The 18,215-nt window shown below is 33.3% G+C and overlaps 1 protein-coding gene across 1 annotated transcript in view; it reads right to left on the bottom strand.

The window, feature by feature from the left end:
* LOC114341943 (atrial natriuretic peptide-converting enzyme) overlaps nucleotides 1-18,215 on the bottom strand; it is a gene marked incomplete at its 5' end in the record, with an annotated part of 265,571 nt that overhangs the window by 235,782 nt on the left and 11,574 nt on the right. Inside the window, 3 exon segments of the mRNA XM_050641466.1 lie at nucleotides 16,887-17,039; nucleotides 17,622-17,957; nucleotides 18,041-18,167. Of these exon segments, the coding sequence (XP_050497423.1) occupies nucleotides 16,887-17,039; nucleotides 17,622-17,957; nucleotides 18,041-18,167 (616 nt within the window).

Here is an 18,215-nt window from a genome sequence, read left to right on the forward strand (position 1 = left end):
TTCTGAAAAATCACTTAAAATTGCCTCTCGTGCGGTCCTGTCACCTTCTTCATTTCCTATTATTCCGACGTGTGAGGGAACCCATAAAAATTGGACGCTTCTTCCATGTTCATGAGCTTGGGAAAGCTGGTATTGTAGCAACTTTTCAAAAGGATGTTTCGGAAAAATATGTATTAATGAGTTTAGAGAGCTAAGGGAATCTGTTATGATCAGGGTTTTTGTGAGTGTAAACTCGTTAAGAAGTTTCACAGCGCGGTATATGGCGTAGAGTTCAGCTGAATATGTGTTACATGCTGGGGGTAAACAAGTGAAATGTTTTGAATTGTACAACTGATTGGTCTTTAAGTTTGTCTCCTGTAGACAAATAATATCTGGAGAATATTCAGATAAAAGAAGCTGTAGCATAGGGAGACGATGGAAAAATCTATCAATGTTCCATTGAAGTATCGCGTTGAATGTTGTTAACAGATTCGGAGTTAGATGATACTGAACAATTGTCTACAGAAGAGTCACTGTCTAAGTCAGAAATCTTATTCCCTAAATAGTTGTGTAGTTTCTTTTGAAGTTTTGTAAACTTGGTTTTTGTAGATCTATCATTTGCATATTGATAGCTGCTTTGTAAAAGATAGAGTAAACCAGCCATATCAGTTGTAAATGTTTTAACGACGCTAATAGTGTCGGGGGAGCCTTGGACATTATCAATAAGTAAAGACAATTGGTGGTAATTTAAAACGAATGGTGGGGTATGATTATCAATAAAATTTTCAAGAGTTACCCGTGTAGATGGGACTTTAGATGAGCGCGGTTTTTTTGGTTTAGATGATTTGGGTTTTGCAAACAGATTTTGTGATGAAATTGCTGAGTCTGAAGGAGGCGTATCGATCTCACCAATACTGCGTTTTATGGAAGAACTTGCGTTTTCGCAAGTGCTATTAGAGTTTTCACTTAGATGCTGTGGCTTTATTACATTTGGAGGTACTGGAGCAAACTCATTGGTAGTGGCAGAAGTTGAGCTTGAGGTTTTATTTGTAAGATTGGTTGAAATGGTTGTTTCAGAAAATTGTGGTGATGTATCAGTTTTATTAGAGTTTTCTGCAGTTGTATCTAATGGAAAAGGTGCTGATAGATTGGAGGGTCTTGCCTCCGAAGTTTGTGAAAACGGTATTGCCGCTGAATGAGGTTGATTGAAAGTGTTGCTATGAGTAGGAGTATTAGTAATTTCTTGGTCGTGAAGATTTGTAGGTGTAGGTGATATGCTCGGATTTGATAATGGATAACTTGATGACTGCTGAGTGTTTGGTACCTTGTGTAATATACTTGTTGGATCTGTTGGATTTGGTACTTCATTGTTTGACTCAATATGAGTTGATTCCGTTACTGAACTGTTATTGCATTGGGATGATATGTGTCCTGTATTTTTGCAAATAAAGCAGGTGAGTGTACCTTGTGACAAAAATATGCGGTGAGGTGTTTGGTCAAAATTTATTAGAATAGAATCTGGAATTGCTGATGTTATAGGGCTTACATAAACTTGCCTCCGAAAACTCAGTATGTGACTATATTCGGGAAGAGTGGAGCTAATTTTCAGAAATGTTATTGGGGAAATAAGCTTTAAACCGATATTCTGTAATTCTTCAACTAATACTTGATGAGGAATTGACGGGCATACACCAGACAAGACTAGTCTTTCTGCTGGAGAGACAAGTCTCCGTGCTGTTACAACTTCGCCGAGTACTTTTATAGAGCCATGTTGTGTCATGAAATTATCTACTACGGTTTTGTTTGCTAAATACATGCAGATTCTATTATGAGATAATCTAGATGAAAATATAATATTTTTTGGGTTGATGATTGTGCCCAAAGGAATTAAATAATCCTGCAGTTTAGCATTATCGATACAACTAAATACAATTGCTTGGGTCTTACTCGGAAAAGACTGTGAAGCGGCTGAAGCATAACTGTTTGTGATATTTGAACGTTGATTTACTGGACTGGTTAGATCGGAAGGTGTGTTTACATTGTGTGAAGACATTTTAAGCTGCGGTGGCGAAAGCTTAAGTCCGACTCTGGTAGGTGACAAACCAACCGCATGCTAGCTAACCTCACAAAATGATTGTACGTTGGTGTATTTTTCTTATTTGACGTTTTCTTTTCACAATAACAAACTAATAATTACGTATAGATGACTTACGTAGTAGTATCTAGTAGATAAACACTTTAGTTTTAAAAAACTATTTAATAATACCACTTGTTTTTAGTAAAAACTAGGAGTACAATATCACTACAACTTTACCGTAACTTGCCAGGGCCGGTCTTCCTCTGAAGCTATTTCTTTGTGGCGTTTATGTAATTTATTATTCTAAATACAAAATAAGCCACAATTTAACTTAAAAAATTATTTCGTTAACTTTTATTTCGAACGTCGTTGTCAAAATACAAAATATTAATAATTTAAACAAAAATGTTGTAGCTTAGTAAAAAAAATCTTCTAATAATTGCCGATATGAATGAGTTAGAATAAATTATATTATTAGAAGAATTTTTTTTTACTAAGCAACAACATTTTTGTTTAATTTATTAATACTGTGTATTTTGACAACGACGTCCGAAGTGGAGGTCGAAACGTTAACAAAATCATTTTTTAAGTTAAATTGTGGCTTATTTCCCATTTATAAAAATAAATTACACAAACGCCACAAAAAATAGCTTTAGAACAATATACATAATATTATGTATAATGCCAATCATCACTATCCGTAAATAGATACACATGAAATATTTAGCACTATAAATATTAAAATAAATATTTTAGGTTAAATTATATGTTTTAAACATTTAAATACATATCCAAAAACATAAAAATAATAACCCATTCGTACCGCGTATCTGCAATCGTCTTGTCTGTGCATGTAGGTAGTGGGTTCGGTTCGGTTCTATTCCTTGGCGCGGTGCGGACCTTTAAGTCCGATTATGTACTTTCGGCTCATTCGGCTGGGCTCGCTATTTTAGTAAACTCCCAAAAAGAGAGATAGAAGTAGGAGGTTCTAGTTCAAAGATATTTTCTACATGCCAATGTTAATGTTGCTATGATTTCTGGTTTTAATGTCTGGAACTTTTATATTGGTCCACTATCTCAAATGCAGTTCAAACACTGTGTCTTAAAAAGCTATGTTCCATATTTTTTTAATTTATACTGTATATATAATTGTCTTAAAATTAATTGAGGAATCTCCTGTCTTCGTTTGTCGGTAGAGTTTCTGGACACCCTGTATATACAGGGTGAGGCAAATAAAGGGCCTATTAGAAATATCTCGAGAACTAAAGGCAACATAATCATGAAAATTGGAATAAAGGGGTTTTGAAGGATGACCTATTAAATGAAAATATTTTCATCTCTTTGCAACTTCCGGTTATACCGGAAGTTGCTTATAACTTCGTTTTTTTTATTGGGACACCCTGTATATTTTTACATTTTTGGATTCTCTTCCATGTCTTCTTTCTTAAAATATGAGCTTTTGTAATATTATACAGGGTATTTTAAAAGATAATTACGTTTATTTTATTAATTTCGTAGCAACATTCACACCCTGTAGAATTGTAGTAGTTTGACATCTAAAACTCTACTTACGTTCAAATGATTTGTAATATACTCTACTATTGGTAAGAATTGTTAGTATAGCTAAATTTTTAATTTTAGTATACTGGGTTGGTCGAAACTCGGAATGAGTATTTTCTGAGTTTTCTTAAATGGAACACCCTGTATTTTTGTATTGTAATGAAATGCTATTTCATGGTACTTTTTTATTTCTTAAGCATTCTCGATACCTAACTGCTTTAATTTGTGAGTTATTGGTGATTCAAGCTAAACATTCATTGCAACAAAAAATACGTAAAATTTTATTAGGTTGGCCGTGAAAATACTCAATCCCAAATAATTTTTCAGAAATAAATTCATATTAATCCAGACTGACCCTTAAAAATACCAATAATGGTTTAGCTATCAAAACACCTACGTAGTTAAGATTGTTGGTGCGATTAACAATTAAGCACAAATTAAAGCAGTTAGGTATAGGGAATGCTTAAGAAATAAAAAAGTACCATAAAATATCATTTCATTACAGTACTAAAATACAGGGTGTTCCATTTAAGAAAACTCAGAAAATAGTCATTCCGAGTTTCGACCAACCCTGTATACTAAAATTAAAAATTTAGCTATACTAATGATTCTTAACAATAGTAGAGTATATTAAAAATCATTTGAACGTAAGTAGAGTTTTAGATGTTAAACTACTACAATTCTACAGGGTGTGAATATTGCTACGAAATTAATAAAAAAAATGTAATATCTTTTAAAATACCCTGTATAATAATTCAAAACCTCATATTTTAAGAAAGAAGACATCGTAGAGAATTTAAAAATGTAAAAATATGCAGGGTGTCCCATTTAAAAAAACGAAGTTATAACCAACTTCCGGTATAACCGGAAGTTGCAAAGAGATGAAAATATTTTCATTTAATAGATCATTCTTCAAAACCCCTTTATTCCAATTTTCATGATTATGTTGCCTTTAGTTCTCGAGATATTTGTAATAGGCCCTTTATTTGCCTCACCCCGTATATACAGGGTGTCCAGAAACTCTACCGACAAACGAAGACAGGAGATTCCTCAATTAATTTTAAGACAATTTAGCCCAATTCTTCTAGTCCGAAAATGCTTCCCAAGTGAGCTAGAGCTCTTTGAAGATGGCGTCTTGTAATTAGTTTTTCGTAAATACCTTCAGAACGCTTCTAGTTAGAAAAACGAAAATTGGTACACTTCTTTATCTTTCAGATGTAAATCGATTTCATCCATTGCGAATTTCTAGTACCGGTCATAGGCGTCCGGTTTGGGTAGGGCGCCGGTGATTTTATCGAATAACTTTTTTGTCTTTAATTTTTAAGCATTTTTGATTCTGGATTATTAAGTTATGAGGTATTCTAGTACTAAAAGGTACCCTTACTTTAAGTCGATAGGATATACCGTTTTCTAGAAAAATCGCTTTGAAAATTTTTCGTTTTCTGAATTCCAAAAAAAAAAAATTTCAAAAAAAATATTTAGACAAACGAAAACTGGTACGTTTATTTACATTCCAGAGATGAATCGATTTCATTAATTTTGAATTTCTAGTACCGGCCATATGCGTCCGTTTTGGGTAGGCCAATGGTTATTTTATCGCATAACTTTTTGTCTTTAATTTTTAAACTTTTATGTCACTAGATTATTAAATTATGAGATATTTTAGTACTAAAAGTTACTCTTGCTTAAGTTGTTGAAATACACCGTCTTTTATTGAAAATTTTTTTCAATTTTTTTTTCAAATTCTAGAGACGAAAAATTTTCAAATCGATTTTTCTAGAAAACGGTGTGTCCTACCGACTTAAAGTAAGAATACCTTTTATTACTAGAATATCTCACAATTTAATAATCCGGAGTCAAAAGTGCTTAAAAATTAAAGACAAAAAATTTATGCGATAAAATAACCGTTGCCTTATACAAAACGGACGCCTATGACCGGTACTAGAAATTCGCAATGGATGAAATTGATTTATCTCTGGAAGATAAATACTCTTACCAATTTTCAATTTTCTAACTAGAAGCGTTCTGGAGGTATTTACGAAAAACTAATTACAAGACGCCATCTTCAAAGAGCTCTAGCTCACTTAGGAAGCATTTTCGGACTAGAAGAATTGGGCTAAATTGTCTTAAAATTAACTGAGGAATCTCCTGTCTTCGTTTGTCGGTAGAGTTTCTGGACACCCTGTATATCTCTTCTTGTTATTTCCAACATTGCTCTTTCCATTTTCTATGGGTTATTCTCAATTTATTTGCAGAATGTTTAGTCAAAGTTATGGTTTCGGAACCATATGTTATTACCGTATGCACTGGTTGTAAACTTTTTTCTTCAGGCAAATCGGTAGGGTTCCTTTTTGTCGAGGAAATGAAGCATTTTGGCTCGCAATTTTTTCGTCCAGCATGGATTTACTTGAAATTTTCACAGAAAGTAGGGAATAGTCCAAGGATCATTTTCTATATCATGCCGCTGTACGCTAAAACCTTGGGACGGTTGCCACTGCCACCCCATCTCGGGGGTGGGAATTTTTTATTAAATTTTTACCACGTAAATTCGATGTAAAACGTAATTCTAAGAAAAAAAAGTGTTTTACATTTTTTTCGTAAAACTAACATTTTTCCGAAAAGTTCAACAGTTTTTCGACGAAAAATCCACTTTTTTAGAGTTTTTTGAGAATAATTCGAAAAATATGCATTTAATCAAAAAAACTGTAGCTATCGAAATTGTGTCTTTTAGTAACACAAACCAAATTCTTTTTCTATAATATTTTTTCGATCAATACAAACCGAGATATGGCATGTTAAAGGTTAGCTTTTTTCGTCAAATGTATAATTTGAAATATTCAAAGCCAAATAACGGGAAAACTTTGCATTTTTCGAGGAAAACCTAAATAATCTTTTTTCAAGTATACAATTAGACCTTTCAAAAGAAAAAATCAGAGTTTCTAGCATTAAAATTGAGTGACTTATGATAAAAAAAGGGCGGTAACTGCTTTTCTTTATGAAAAAATCAGTGAAACTAAAACTAACGCCCTAACTACCCTGCTAATTAAAAATTGGTCTTTCTGTAATTCTTTTTATATTTGTATTATCAATACATCCACGAACTTTGACCCATTTCAAAGGCCTACATTTAGAAAAATTGGAGTTTAAAAAAATTGATTTTTTGCAATTTCGTATTTTTCACCATTTTATTCAAAATATCTCCGAAAATACTAGAGATACAAAAAAAATGATAGATAACTAAATTTTAGCTTTTTTCATAACTAAAATTTCCTTGTACATTTATTTTCATTACAGTGAACAGTTATACAGCGAGATATAGCTATTTAAAACCTCTATTTGCGAGCAAACACCCCCTTATCGAGCCCTTTAAACCCACCCCAATTAAAAACTAAGGGTCTTACGGAATTTAATTTACATAATCTTATAACTCTTTTATGGCCAAAAATAAAGGAGCCATGTTTATAAAACGAATTTTTTTTTTCTAAAAATTCGAATAGTCCGCTTATAGACCATTTTCAATGTATATAATACCACAGAACTAGTTCGTATACTGGAAGATGACTAAAAAACTATTTGTATTTGTATTTGTACATATTTGTAATTCGAGTCGGATTTTGAACTAATCTTCTATCAGAACATATTTAATAAAATGCCACAAAAATATACTTTCACAGCAAATTATTCTTTTTATGTATTTATATCCTTAACATGAAAACATTTAGCAAGCAGAAATTTCCATTAACACACAATAGGGCAGAGTTATCCACAGTTTGATATGTTGACGTAAAACATTGATGTCCTTTAAATTTATACAATTATTTGCGCCCAAGGAAGACTTAAAAGCCTGAAACTGAAACGGCGTCGCGACGACCCTGACATTATATGGGGCGCAGTTGAAATCAAGCGGAATTCCCGCGGCGTGGTGATGGTGATGATGAAGCTGAGGGTCAGGTGTTGTTTACAAGAAAAAGTTTTAAATTACAATAAAGCACAAGTCAGATGAGAAATAGTTTCTACCATCATAAGACCTACTGAGACCTACTAAGTAACTTTTTCTTCTTCCTGCTTCCGTAATAGGCTCGCGCCTGTTCCATCTTCCGACCCCTCCTCATCAGATATCTAGGTTTTCACTCCATCTCTTCCTTGGCCTTCCTATACTCCTTCGGCCGTTTGGTGATCTGTCTCGTGCTGTCTTTACCAGTCTTCCTTCTCCCATTCTGCTTATATGGCTATACCATTCTTTTTTCTTTTCAGTGTCCAGTCATTTATATTCTCTATATTGCAGCTTCGCCTGAGGTCTGTGCTACGTTGTCTATCACATAATGATTTCCCTGTAATATCGGGGACTATTTTCATTTCACACGTTTCCATCAGTCTTTTGGTCCTTGTGATGCCAGGTCTTGTGTCTGCAGTGTAAGTCATAATTATTGGTCTAACTACTGTCCTATAGTTCTTGGCCTTTGTTTCTGTCCGTAGATGTGTGTTGCGCCAGATAGTGTGTTTAAGACATCCTGTTATTCTGTTGCTTTTGTTTATTTGTAGCATTACAAATTTCCGCTACAATAGTAAATAGTAAATAGTATTCATTAATTTTATATCCTATCCCAAGAAAAATATCTATTTTTCTAATTTATTTTGTGAGTTTATATATCATTAAAATTTCTAACCCGCCCCTGAACTGTTTCACAATATTAAATACCCTGTTATATTCTAAGAAGAAATGCGTGTTTTGGAAATAGAGGTAATTTTCCATGCGTTCTTCTTGTAGCGAAGATTGCGTTTTTGTCATTAGAATATTTTAGTGTGACAGAATCAGAAAGCAGTCATTGGCCTATTCAAATGTCAAGTAAAAATCGTTAGTCATGATTGGCTATGACGAACGAAAACCCGAAGTTGGTACGACATGGATAGGAAGATTTAGAAAGAAAAATAGTTAGTTCTAAAAGCATGTTAGAAGGTTAAACATCCTTTTGGGTAGAACTCACAAAATCGCACTTGCCGGCTTAAATTGGCTTTTTTCGTTATGGCAAACGAAGAAAAGGACTTGCAATTTGTCCTTTACATATTAAGGAATACTGCTACTGAGTTTCACAGCATTACGCTGGATATATTTGTGTGAAAATAGTAAAAAGTATTGTGACGTAGTTATGCCGGTAAAGTAGTGTGCGATTCTATCGTATTGAGAAGCTTTTCCAGTTCTTATGATGTTTTGGTCATTTTCCTGTATTCAATTCCTGATTCCCGGATGAGATTTCTGATTTGGTATCAACTTATCCTGTTTCCTGTTTGGTTAGAATTGAATGTCTTCCCCAATCTTGGATGGAAAATTTTGGTTAAGTTCCAAGTGTAACGTGTGACTATGGATTTTGTTTTAAAACAAGGTATGAAATAATATTTGTTTTAATTAAGTTCACAAGTGGATATTAATTTGGTAAAGGTTTTAAATATTTTAATATTTTGTTTTCAACATGGACTCGCGGAAAGTTTTATATAAATTAGATAAAATGGCAGTGACGTTTGACTTGACAGCATAAGTCAAACTTTGTTTTAATACACTGCTTTAAAAAAAAGTTATTATGTATGTAAAAATAAGGTGAAATAATAAACTTTGTGTATTTTTGTAATAGAAAAGATTGTAAAATCTTTATTGTCCATGGTAAAGTCTTATTAAAAATATATATTTATTTTTATTATTCATTTCCTGTTTGAGAACATGTTTATTCTCAAAATAAACATAAATTCCAAAAGTTTAAATAAACATTATAAAATGTACCTATTTTTATTTCTGCAACCTTTTTTTTGGAAAATTATTAACCAGATGTCTAATACAAACGAAATAAGTTTTAGAATAGAGAAAAAGAAATGGCATAGAAGCCATAGGATGGTCAATAATAGCCCAGTTTAACCTAAACGAGGAATCTAAGATGAATGTCCCTAAATTGGTTCCCATAAGTACGGAATATGTCCAGTAAGTACTCGATATGTGAATTTGAGGATTTTTCAAACGGCGTCCACATTTCTTTAAATAGTAGGAAAGTCCGCAAGTCTGTGTAAGTATCCTTTGCTTATTTGGTTATGATAGTTAGTCTTCTTTAAACCCTCTTAAAAATACAGGTAACGGTTGGAAAAACGCTTCAACTTGCGCCCTCTTACCCTAAACCCTCTTACCCCCCTGACGATTCCACGACCTGCGACCGCACAACAAATGAGCTGCCGTCTCGCAAGAAGCTTTATATGCCTGTTCCTTCTTCTTTAGCCCCATTTCAACCCAAAGTATCTATGTAGTTAATCTTATCCTTGATCCCATTAGAGCAGACATGTAAAATGCTTCATATTTATTGGGCAACTTATGCTTCTGTATTTCCATAACTGTGCATTAGCACGCCCAGATAGCTGATACTTCTTTCTTGCTGGATTATTTTGCTGTCCACTTCTAGCTTGCACCTTATTGGATCTTTAGAGATTACCATACTTTTTGTTTTATTTGGTGATATTATCATGTTGAACTTTCTTGCTGTTAATTGATATAAAAGTCTCTGAAGGTCATCTTCACTCTCTGAGTAACTTGAACCCAAAAAATAGCGGGAAGCAAAAGGTGGTTATACCTACCTAATAGAAATTCCGAAAAAATTTACCCCGAACCCTTGATAGGCGAAGCAGTGATAATTCGAATGTAGTCACTAAGAAGTCAATATCAACTTGCAGTTCAGCGTACCTGGATGCCGTTTTTATTAGTTTGGAGTTACAACTCTTGCTTATTTTTGTAAAAAAAGTAATCGTTTAGTTATCCATAAGTTTGGATGCAATTGATAGTTATTGTGTTTCGCTTATAGTTTAGAAGCTGCACATTTTGCAATCGCTTATTATTAATAAGTTTAGTGGTTCTAAAAAAATATCCTTAGTTCATACTGTAAAAGTGCTATTGTGTTTGTGTTTCGCGGACTAGTGTGAATTGGATAGTTAATTCAGCGGTTCAAATATAAGAACTTTACGAAAGAACTTTGACCAAATCTTATTTTAGTAATAGTAACAAATTTAGTCATTAAATTACATATTTATTAATGCGTTTATTATTTTATTCCCACGTTAGTGGAACTATTCCTTCGAATTGTAATTTATTACATTGCTTATTACGCTCTAAATCAGGGGTGGGCAAATACTTTTAAGCGCGGGCCAAAATGATATTTTCAAAATGTCCTCCGGGCCGGAGGACTACACCCAATATGTACGCTAATGTTTTTGGTGGAGGTTTTTCTCTGCCCAAGAAATTTTTTTGACAAAAATACTACAAGTATCATTTTAAATCATTTGGAGAAAGACATTTGACTATTAATAATAATAAAATGTCTTTCTATTGTGTACATGCGAACAATTTGTTCCCAGTAAAATTACGAAATTTTTAATATGGTCCATTATATTAAGCCATAACAAGGATCCAGATAAAAAATGAACTTCAGAAATTCGATCAAGAATAGAGTAATCAAGAGCAGCCTTTTTGAAGATTAGGAAATTTTTGAGTAACCAAAGATTCAATCTGCAAATCTGATATCGGATGGTAAAATGTTACGTCAAGTCAACCATCATAGACGAAATTCAAAGAAGACAATTGATCTGGTATTGTCACGTACGACGTCAATGGACGACGACAGGCTGCCAAACCAAATTTTAAAATGGACGGCAAGGAAAAGAAGGAAGAAAGGAACGCCGAAACAATCCTGGCTAGGAAAGGAACCTTCACCCTGACGAATGCAACGACTGACAAAGCTGGAAACGGGCAACCGGAAGGCGGAGAACACTATAAAAATCCGTTATAATAATAAAAATGTTATGTCTATTCTATTCTTCTTTATTGGATTGTTAATGCTGACTTAATGAAAAAGCTGCAAGGTTTTGAGATGTGGCTTTTTAGGGGAATTTTGTAAATACCATGGACCGATCATATTACGAACGAAATGGTGTTGCACAGAATGGAAAAGGAACAGAGAACTTTTGACCATCATTAAAAGGAGAAAGACAGCAAGGAGAAAGGGCACATACTTAGAAATGATAACGCAAGTAAGTTGTTGCAGCAGATGATTATGAAGGATAAAATCGAAGAAAAAGGGGTCCTGGTAGACGACAAATACCCTGACCGAAAAATATTCGCAACTGGACCGGGTTCAACACACAGACGCTTTTAAGAAAAGCAGAAGATAGATATTCATTATTTATACGAACACTACGAACACTAATACTGTTGATTTCAGCAAAATCGCATAAAAGAGATTAAGAGCGTAGGCACATAATTTCGGACCAATGCTTTTTAAATGCACTCATTTTTTTTCGAATGCTAAGAAAACTAATAAATATTTTTGAAAAATTACATTATTACCGAGGGCCCAAAGTCCCTTAGAATAAACAAAAAGTTTCTTTGAATGATATATTTGAAATTAAAAGTCATACTAAATTTTCTCTTTTTTTACCTCTGTGATAAACATTATAAAAGTTTTCAGGGACTTTTGGCCCTCAGTAATAATGTAATATTTCATTCTGCGTTTAAATTTTTCAAAAATACTTATTAGTTTTCTCAGGATTCGAAAAAAATGAATGCACTTAAAAAGCATTGCGCCTACGCTCTTAAAAAAATTGCTTGCGGGATTTCTCAATGGGCCGGATAAAGTAAGCAAACGGGCCGGATCCGGCTCGCGGGCCGGCTTTTGCCCACCCCGGCTCTAAATGGTGGTAATATCGCTATCCTAATTTATTTGTTCATCTTCTACAATTTTGTTGGTAATTCGAGTCGAATTTTGAACTAATCTTCTATCAGAACATATTTAATGAAATGCCACAAAAATATACAGTAGTTTGACAGCAAATTTATCTTTTTATGTATTTATATCCTTAATATGAAAACATTTAGCAAGCAGAAATTTCCATTAACACACAATAGGGCAGAGTTAGCCACAGTTTGATTTGCTTTGATATGTTGACGTTAAACATTAATGTCCTTTAAATTTATACAATTATTTGCGCCCAAGGAAAACTTAAAAGCCTGAAACTGAAACGGCGTCGCGACGACCCTGACATTATTTGGGGCGCAGTTGAAATCTATAGTAAGCGGAATTCCCGCGGCGTGGTGATGGTGATGGTGAAGCTGAGGGTCAGGTGTTTACAAGAAAAAGTTTTAAATTAGAATAAAGCTCAAGTCAAATGACAAAGGACTCTAAACGAATTTACGATTTTTCAGTCTGGATTTATTTCTAAGTTCGCAGTTGTTTTGAGCAAACGTTTGTTGTAGGGGAATGTATTTCCACTCTTTGCTTTTTGCATTAATCTTCGCCTTTGCTTTATTCTTCCATCTCTATATTTTTACTCAATTTATACAAAAAGGTAACATTTATACAGTGCGCGCGTAAAGCATGGAAGCATAAAGATATATATGACACTATTACCGTTGATTGATAAATACAAGCCCTGGGCTGATTTCTTTGACTTTGTTTAATGTTTTTAAGCGTTCATCTACTGTAAATATGACATTCAGAGGTAAATTAATGTGATTATCAAGATTTAAACAGGCATTATTAAATTTGAAAAAGACTGTATGACTTGTACACACTTCTAAGTAGGTCAAACCGGCAAAAAGGTGTATGTTCTCAAAAATACTGATAGTGTGTAAAAAAAAAAAATTTAAAAAAAGTTTTTTACACACTAATAATTTTTTTGAGAACATACGCCTGTTTTCCGGTTTGACCATTATTAAATTTGTTTTTATGAACTAGGGAACTTATATGTAGGTAGATTTTAGTCACTGCTATGTTGTTGATATATTCTTGCTTTGGCTATTTCTTGCTTTGTTGAATAAATATATGGTTATCACGTTCTAGGTAATGGATGATGTTAAATGATTAGAGAGATAATGCAAATTTAACACAGCCTAAGTTGAGCTATTTACACCGCGCAATTTTGACAGAATTGACATTTCTCAGACGTGTCATAAATACAGATATTGCTCAACATTTTGGTTGCGGTATTTTTACGGCTCGATTAAGATTAGTTGTTTTTCTAATTTGCATGTAATTTAAAATAGATCACGACTTAGAAGCTCTCATTTTTACCAATGCTAATGATGAAGACTTCGAGTTTATCATCGTGCAGAACATTCTGGGAGATAAACATATTATATTACATGCTCAAAATAAAAAATTTGATTTAAATGGAAGGTTTGAATTTTCTTCGAATAATCGAACAAGAGAAACAAATGATCCTTGAATGTAATAAAAGATTTTCCTGTTGCACTATTCATATTTTCCTAAACTAACGTCCAATTTTTTGGAGAGGTCAATTGATTTTGACCTAAACCTTGTTTTATTAAACAAAAAATCGTCATCAGACTTAAATCTGATTTGTTTGCTATTGTCTGTTACTCATTTTAGAAAATTATTACAAATAAACTTGATTTAATTGAAAGACAAGTAACAAACATAACCTGAAAAGAAAATAGAGCAGCGAAACAGCGGCAGGCACTATTTCCAATAACGCAGCGTAAACCAAATCTCACATCTGCGCATGCTCTACTGTCAAAATAACGCGTACTGTAATACAGCTCGTGCAAAAGTGACTCTGCAATATCTCTCTATTTTTCCAATTCATTGTGTTAATCATTTGCCAAACCTCAGAAGTAGGGGTAGATAAATTTAAAGCTGATACATATTTTTGCAGTCTTCTCCACTTTTTTATAAGCTGTATTTTTGCTAAGAATATTTTTTCCATGAAATACTTACTTTTTGAGGTATTTGCGAAAATACGTTTAAAAACGTGCTTTTTGTCGAAAATAAACATAATACACTCGCAAATAACTCGAAAATTAGTATTGACTTATATTGAGCGAAAAAAACCTATAGTAAATTTATTTTTCAACATTTTTGCAGAAATAAACAAAAAAAATTAATACAGACAATCATTATAACTGTTTTCCGTTAAATTAAAAAAGTTTCCAATATGCCGCCGACTTTCGAAGACACACTGTATATAAAATAATTTTATATGTGTGTTGTTGCCATAATGCGTATTATGCGTAATTATTAACTAACTATGATAAGTAATAATATTGTTAGTAGTAGCAATAATAACTACAAAAATAATAAATGTTTAATTATAGAATTATAAATCTCCATTCAGTCAATATGAGCTTAAAACAAACAAATAAGCTAAACATGTTTATGCAAATAAAAAAATGACGATAGACCATCATCTAAACAATAGGTACGCTAGCGACTGCTGCGTTAAAATTTTGAATACGGGCCACGTAAAATAAATACTATTCTTGGCTGGTTCTTGGCTAGTTTCAACAAATTTACGCCAGGCGCACCACTATACGGACAGATTTTAAAGGGGACAAAATATTGCATAGGCTTTCGTATCTTCCCCTCTATAATTTATCAATCAACGCTATTACTATGATATTTTATAGTAACAAAATGTTGGTTATCGACTGCGTACATATCTGACATTTTTCTCATTTTTCGTTTTTTGCGGCATTGGAACCTAACCACTAAAATACATTATTGCAATATAGTAACAAATAACCAATCATTTAATTTGGCGCTAATTTTAACTCTTTCATTAGGTCTTAACTTCTGAGCAACAAGCATTCGGTCCTAACTGTCATGAAGAAGAGACTATGTCATGGAGAAAGTTGCAAAGCCAGACCGCAGAATAAAATAGTTGCCACTCTCCCCTGAAAAGTTGTCCAAAATCATATAGGACATTATGCAGCTACACAATCGTTATGTATATTAGATAGAACAGAGATTTAAAATTTTATCCTTTCGACGTTTGTATCTACAGTTATGGAGAAATATGGATAATATTGTCTAATGTCTTTCTGTAGTTCAGTTCTTGGATAGTGCAGTTCTTTTTTTTAAATAACCCCCTAAAAATAATCTCGAGGTGTCAAATCTGGGGATCTTGCTGGCCACCCGATAGCTTCTCTTCTTCCAATCCATCCATTTGGAAATGTATTATTGAGGAACTCAATGAGAAGGTGCTTTATCATGCTGAAACCAAATTGATCTGTTCACGAGAAGACGATTTATATCACCAGGAAAGAGTCTGGCTAATTCTAGTTTTGATTTTATTTCAAAAATAAGGTCCAATAATGGTATTATTAATAAGTCCTGCCCATGCATTGATCTTTTGTCGATACTGTGTATGTGCCTCCACCATCCCATACGGATTTTTATCTGATCAGTACCTGCAGTTTTGTTTATTGACCGTGCCACTTAAATGGAAAGTAGTCTCATCAGAAAAAAGGATTTCATTTAAAAAATTAGGATTAGTGTTAAGTTAAATCTAGTTAATATTGTTTCACAGAACTACAATCTGCAATCTGGATCATCTTATTCTGTTCGTGTACAATATTGTGCTTTATAAGGATGCCATTTTTCTTTTTTTTTTTTTAATTTACGAACAGTTATTTGACTTATTTGTTTTTCGGTTGCAATTATTATAGTAGCCTTTTGAAGATCTTCAACCATCTACAAAAAATCAGTGTTTGTTTCCTCTGGAATACCAGGACGACTACTTTTTGGGAGTTCTTGTACATGTCCACATTAGTCAAATTTATGAATAATTTTAGATACAGTCCCACGTGCTATAAATGTTATATCTTCATATTATTAAATATTTCACAAACCTCTTCGTGTGTTTGTGTCCCACAAATAATGTTGCAAGTAAAACATACTCAAATTTCATAATTTTTTACCTGTCGCCACATCCTTTTAGTGTTAAAATTTCCATTTCCTGATGATGACGCTTTATTAAATGTACCATTGTATTTTATCGCTGGCCTATTTTCAAAAACTATCAAAACGTATCTACAATACAACTACTTACTGACAACAAAACAAACCTACTTGATTTAACGAAATGAAACCGATATTCATACAACAGAAATTACTTTTTTTTTATTTTAACAAATAACAAGTGCAAATAACAAGTGGCCCAATTTATTTTCTCTTTATGTTAATATCAGCGGTTGTAATAAAAATATCTTTACTAATTTCTACATATTAATGGTCAATATTGTACATTAACAGGATATGCTGCATTTCAAACTGATTCAGAAGACTGTTAAATATACGGGTGGTCCTATTTTTAAAATACGCCTATATTATCCGTATATCTCAGAAATTGTACATTCGGCAACGGCGAAAATATAAAGTTTATAAATATCAAGAATCACCTATTAAAATATTTAAAATAGTCCAGAGATAGAAATTTTTCTACTCACCAGGCCTCGCTGCTTGTTGTTTGGCCAATTTGACTTCATAGTGTCCAACACACTGACTTGGGTTTGCAGATTCAGGAAAGAGCTCACAGTCGAGATAGTCAGGTAAAGCTAGTCCAAATACGTCTAAGAAAAATCCACAGCGTCTTTTAGTTTCTGCAACAAATTTACAAGATATTCTTAACATCAATGAAATCATCGGGTTTAGTTTATTTAAGAAAATGTGAAAAAAGTAATTGGTTAAAAAATACGTGGAGAAAAGGAAGGTGAATGGCAAGGAGTCTAATTAAAAAATGTGAATAAAGAAACAGACGTTCATATGGTCCCAATAATGCATATTATCGGATGTCTTTAAAGGTTTTGGAATATTCTCCAATTTTATTTTTGTTTATGTACCAGTAACGCAGCCTTCGTTCTTTTTGTGTTCACACTTGTTGTGGAATACTTTTATGGCGCCCAACGTGGGGTTTTATCTTTTACTCTTTGTCCACGTTGTTCGGCTTTTTCTTGTCACACAATTAGCATTAATAGGAGAGACATTTTATATTAGTGCAAAACTCAGTGCTGCAGCGCAAAATACCTATGCCAAATAGTACCAAATTAAGTAACGAGTACATTTTTTGGCGTTTAATAACTGTAGATGGTGGGAAAAACTGAAAAAGAAGTAGAGAAATACCTAGAATATTTGCGAAAAGGGTTTAAAGCTTATTTACTGATTATAAGTTATAAAAAACTTACCCAAACACAAACTCCTACAAGGCCGGACGACACCACCAGTTGGACCGCATTTGGGCACGAAGAGTGAGCAGAGGAAAAGCGCAGCCAAATCATAGCACTTGACATCCACCACGGCGTCATACACTTCAAGCTCTTGCTCGGCGTCCCTTTGTCCGAAGTGTCCGATGTAATTCGGAAATACGGTGAAGTTATACGGTATTTTGTGTTGTTTGCAGAATTGGACAATTACTGGTAAGCAAATCCCAGGTGCTGGGTTATCACTCTTCTTCTCCACGATTATGGGAGTGGTGCTGACGTTCAATGATTTGTTGATAACTTTTACTGATGTTGGATATGCTAGAGGGAACAGAAAAGGTTTAAGAAGTTACATATTTAAACAACTAATACTTTTCCAAACAGTAATGAATGAAAATATTTACCCTTAAAATAAGCCGCCATACCGGCGCCAATAGCAAAGAGAGCTATAGCGTTGATGACTAATTGAGCAAATCTAAATTTAAGCCTATGGGTATAAACTGATGATGGACGCCTTATGTCCCGAATAATCTGAAACCAAGTAATTACAAAATCAATTTGGTGTAACTTTTTATAGTA

Source organism: Diabrotica virgifera, chromosome 10, assembly GCF_917563875.1.
Source record: "Diabrotica virgifera virgifera chromosome 10, PGI_DIABVI_V3a".
Taxonomy (NCBI): domain Eukaryota; kingdom Metazoa; phylum Arthropoda; class Insecta; order Coleoptera; family Chrysomelidae; genus Diabrotica; species Diabrotica virgifera.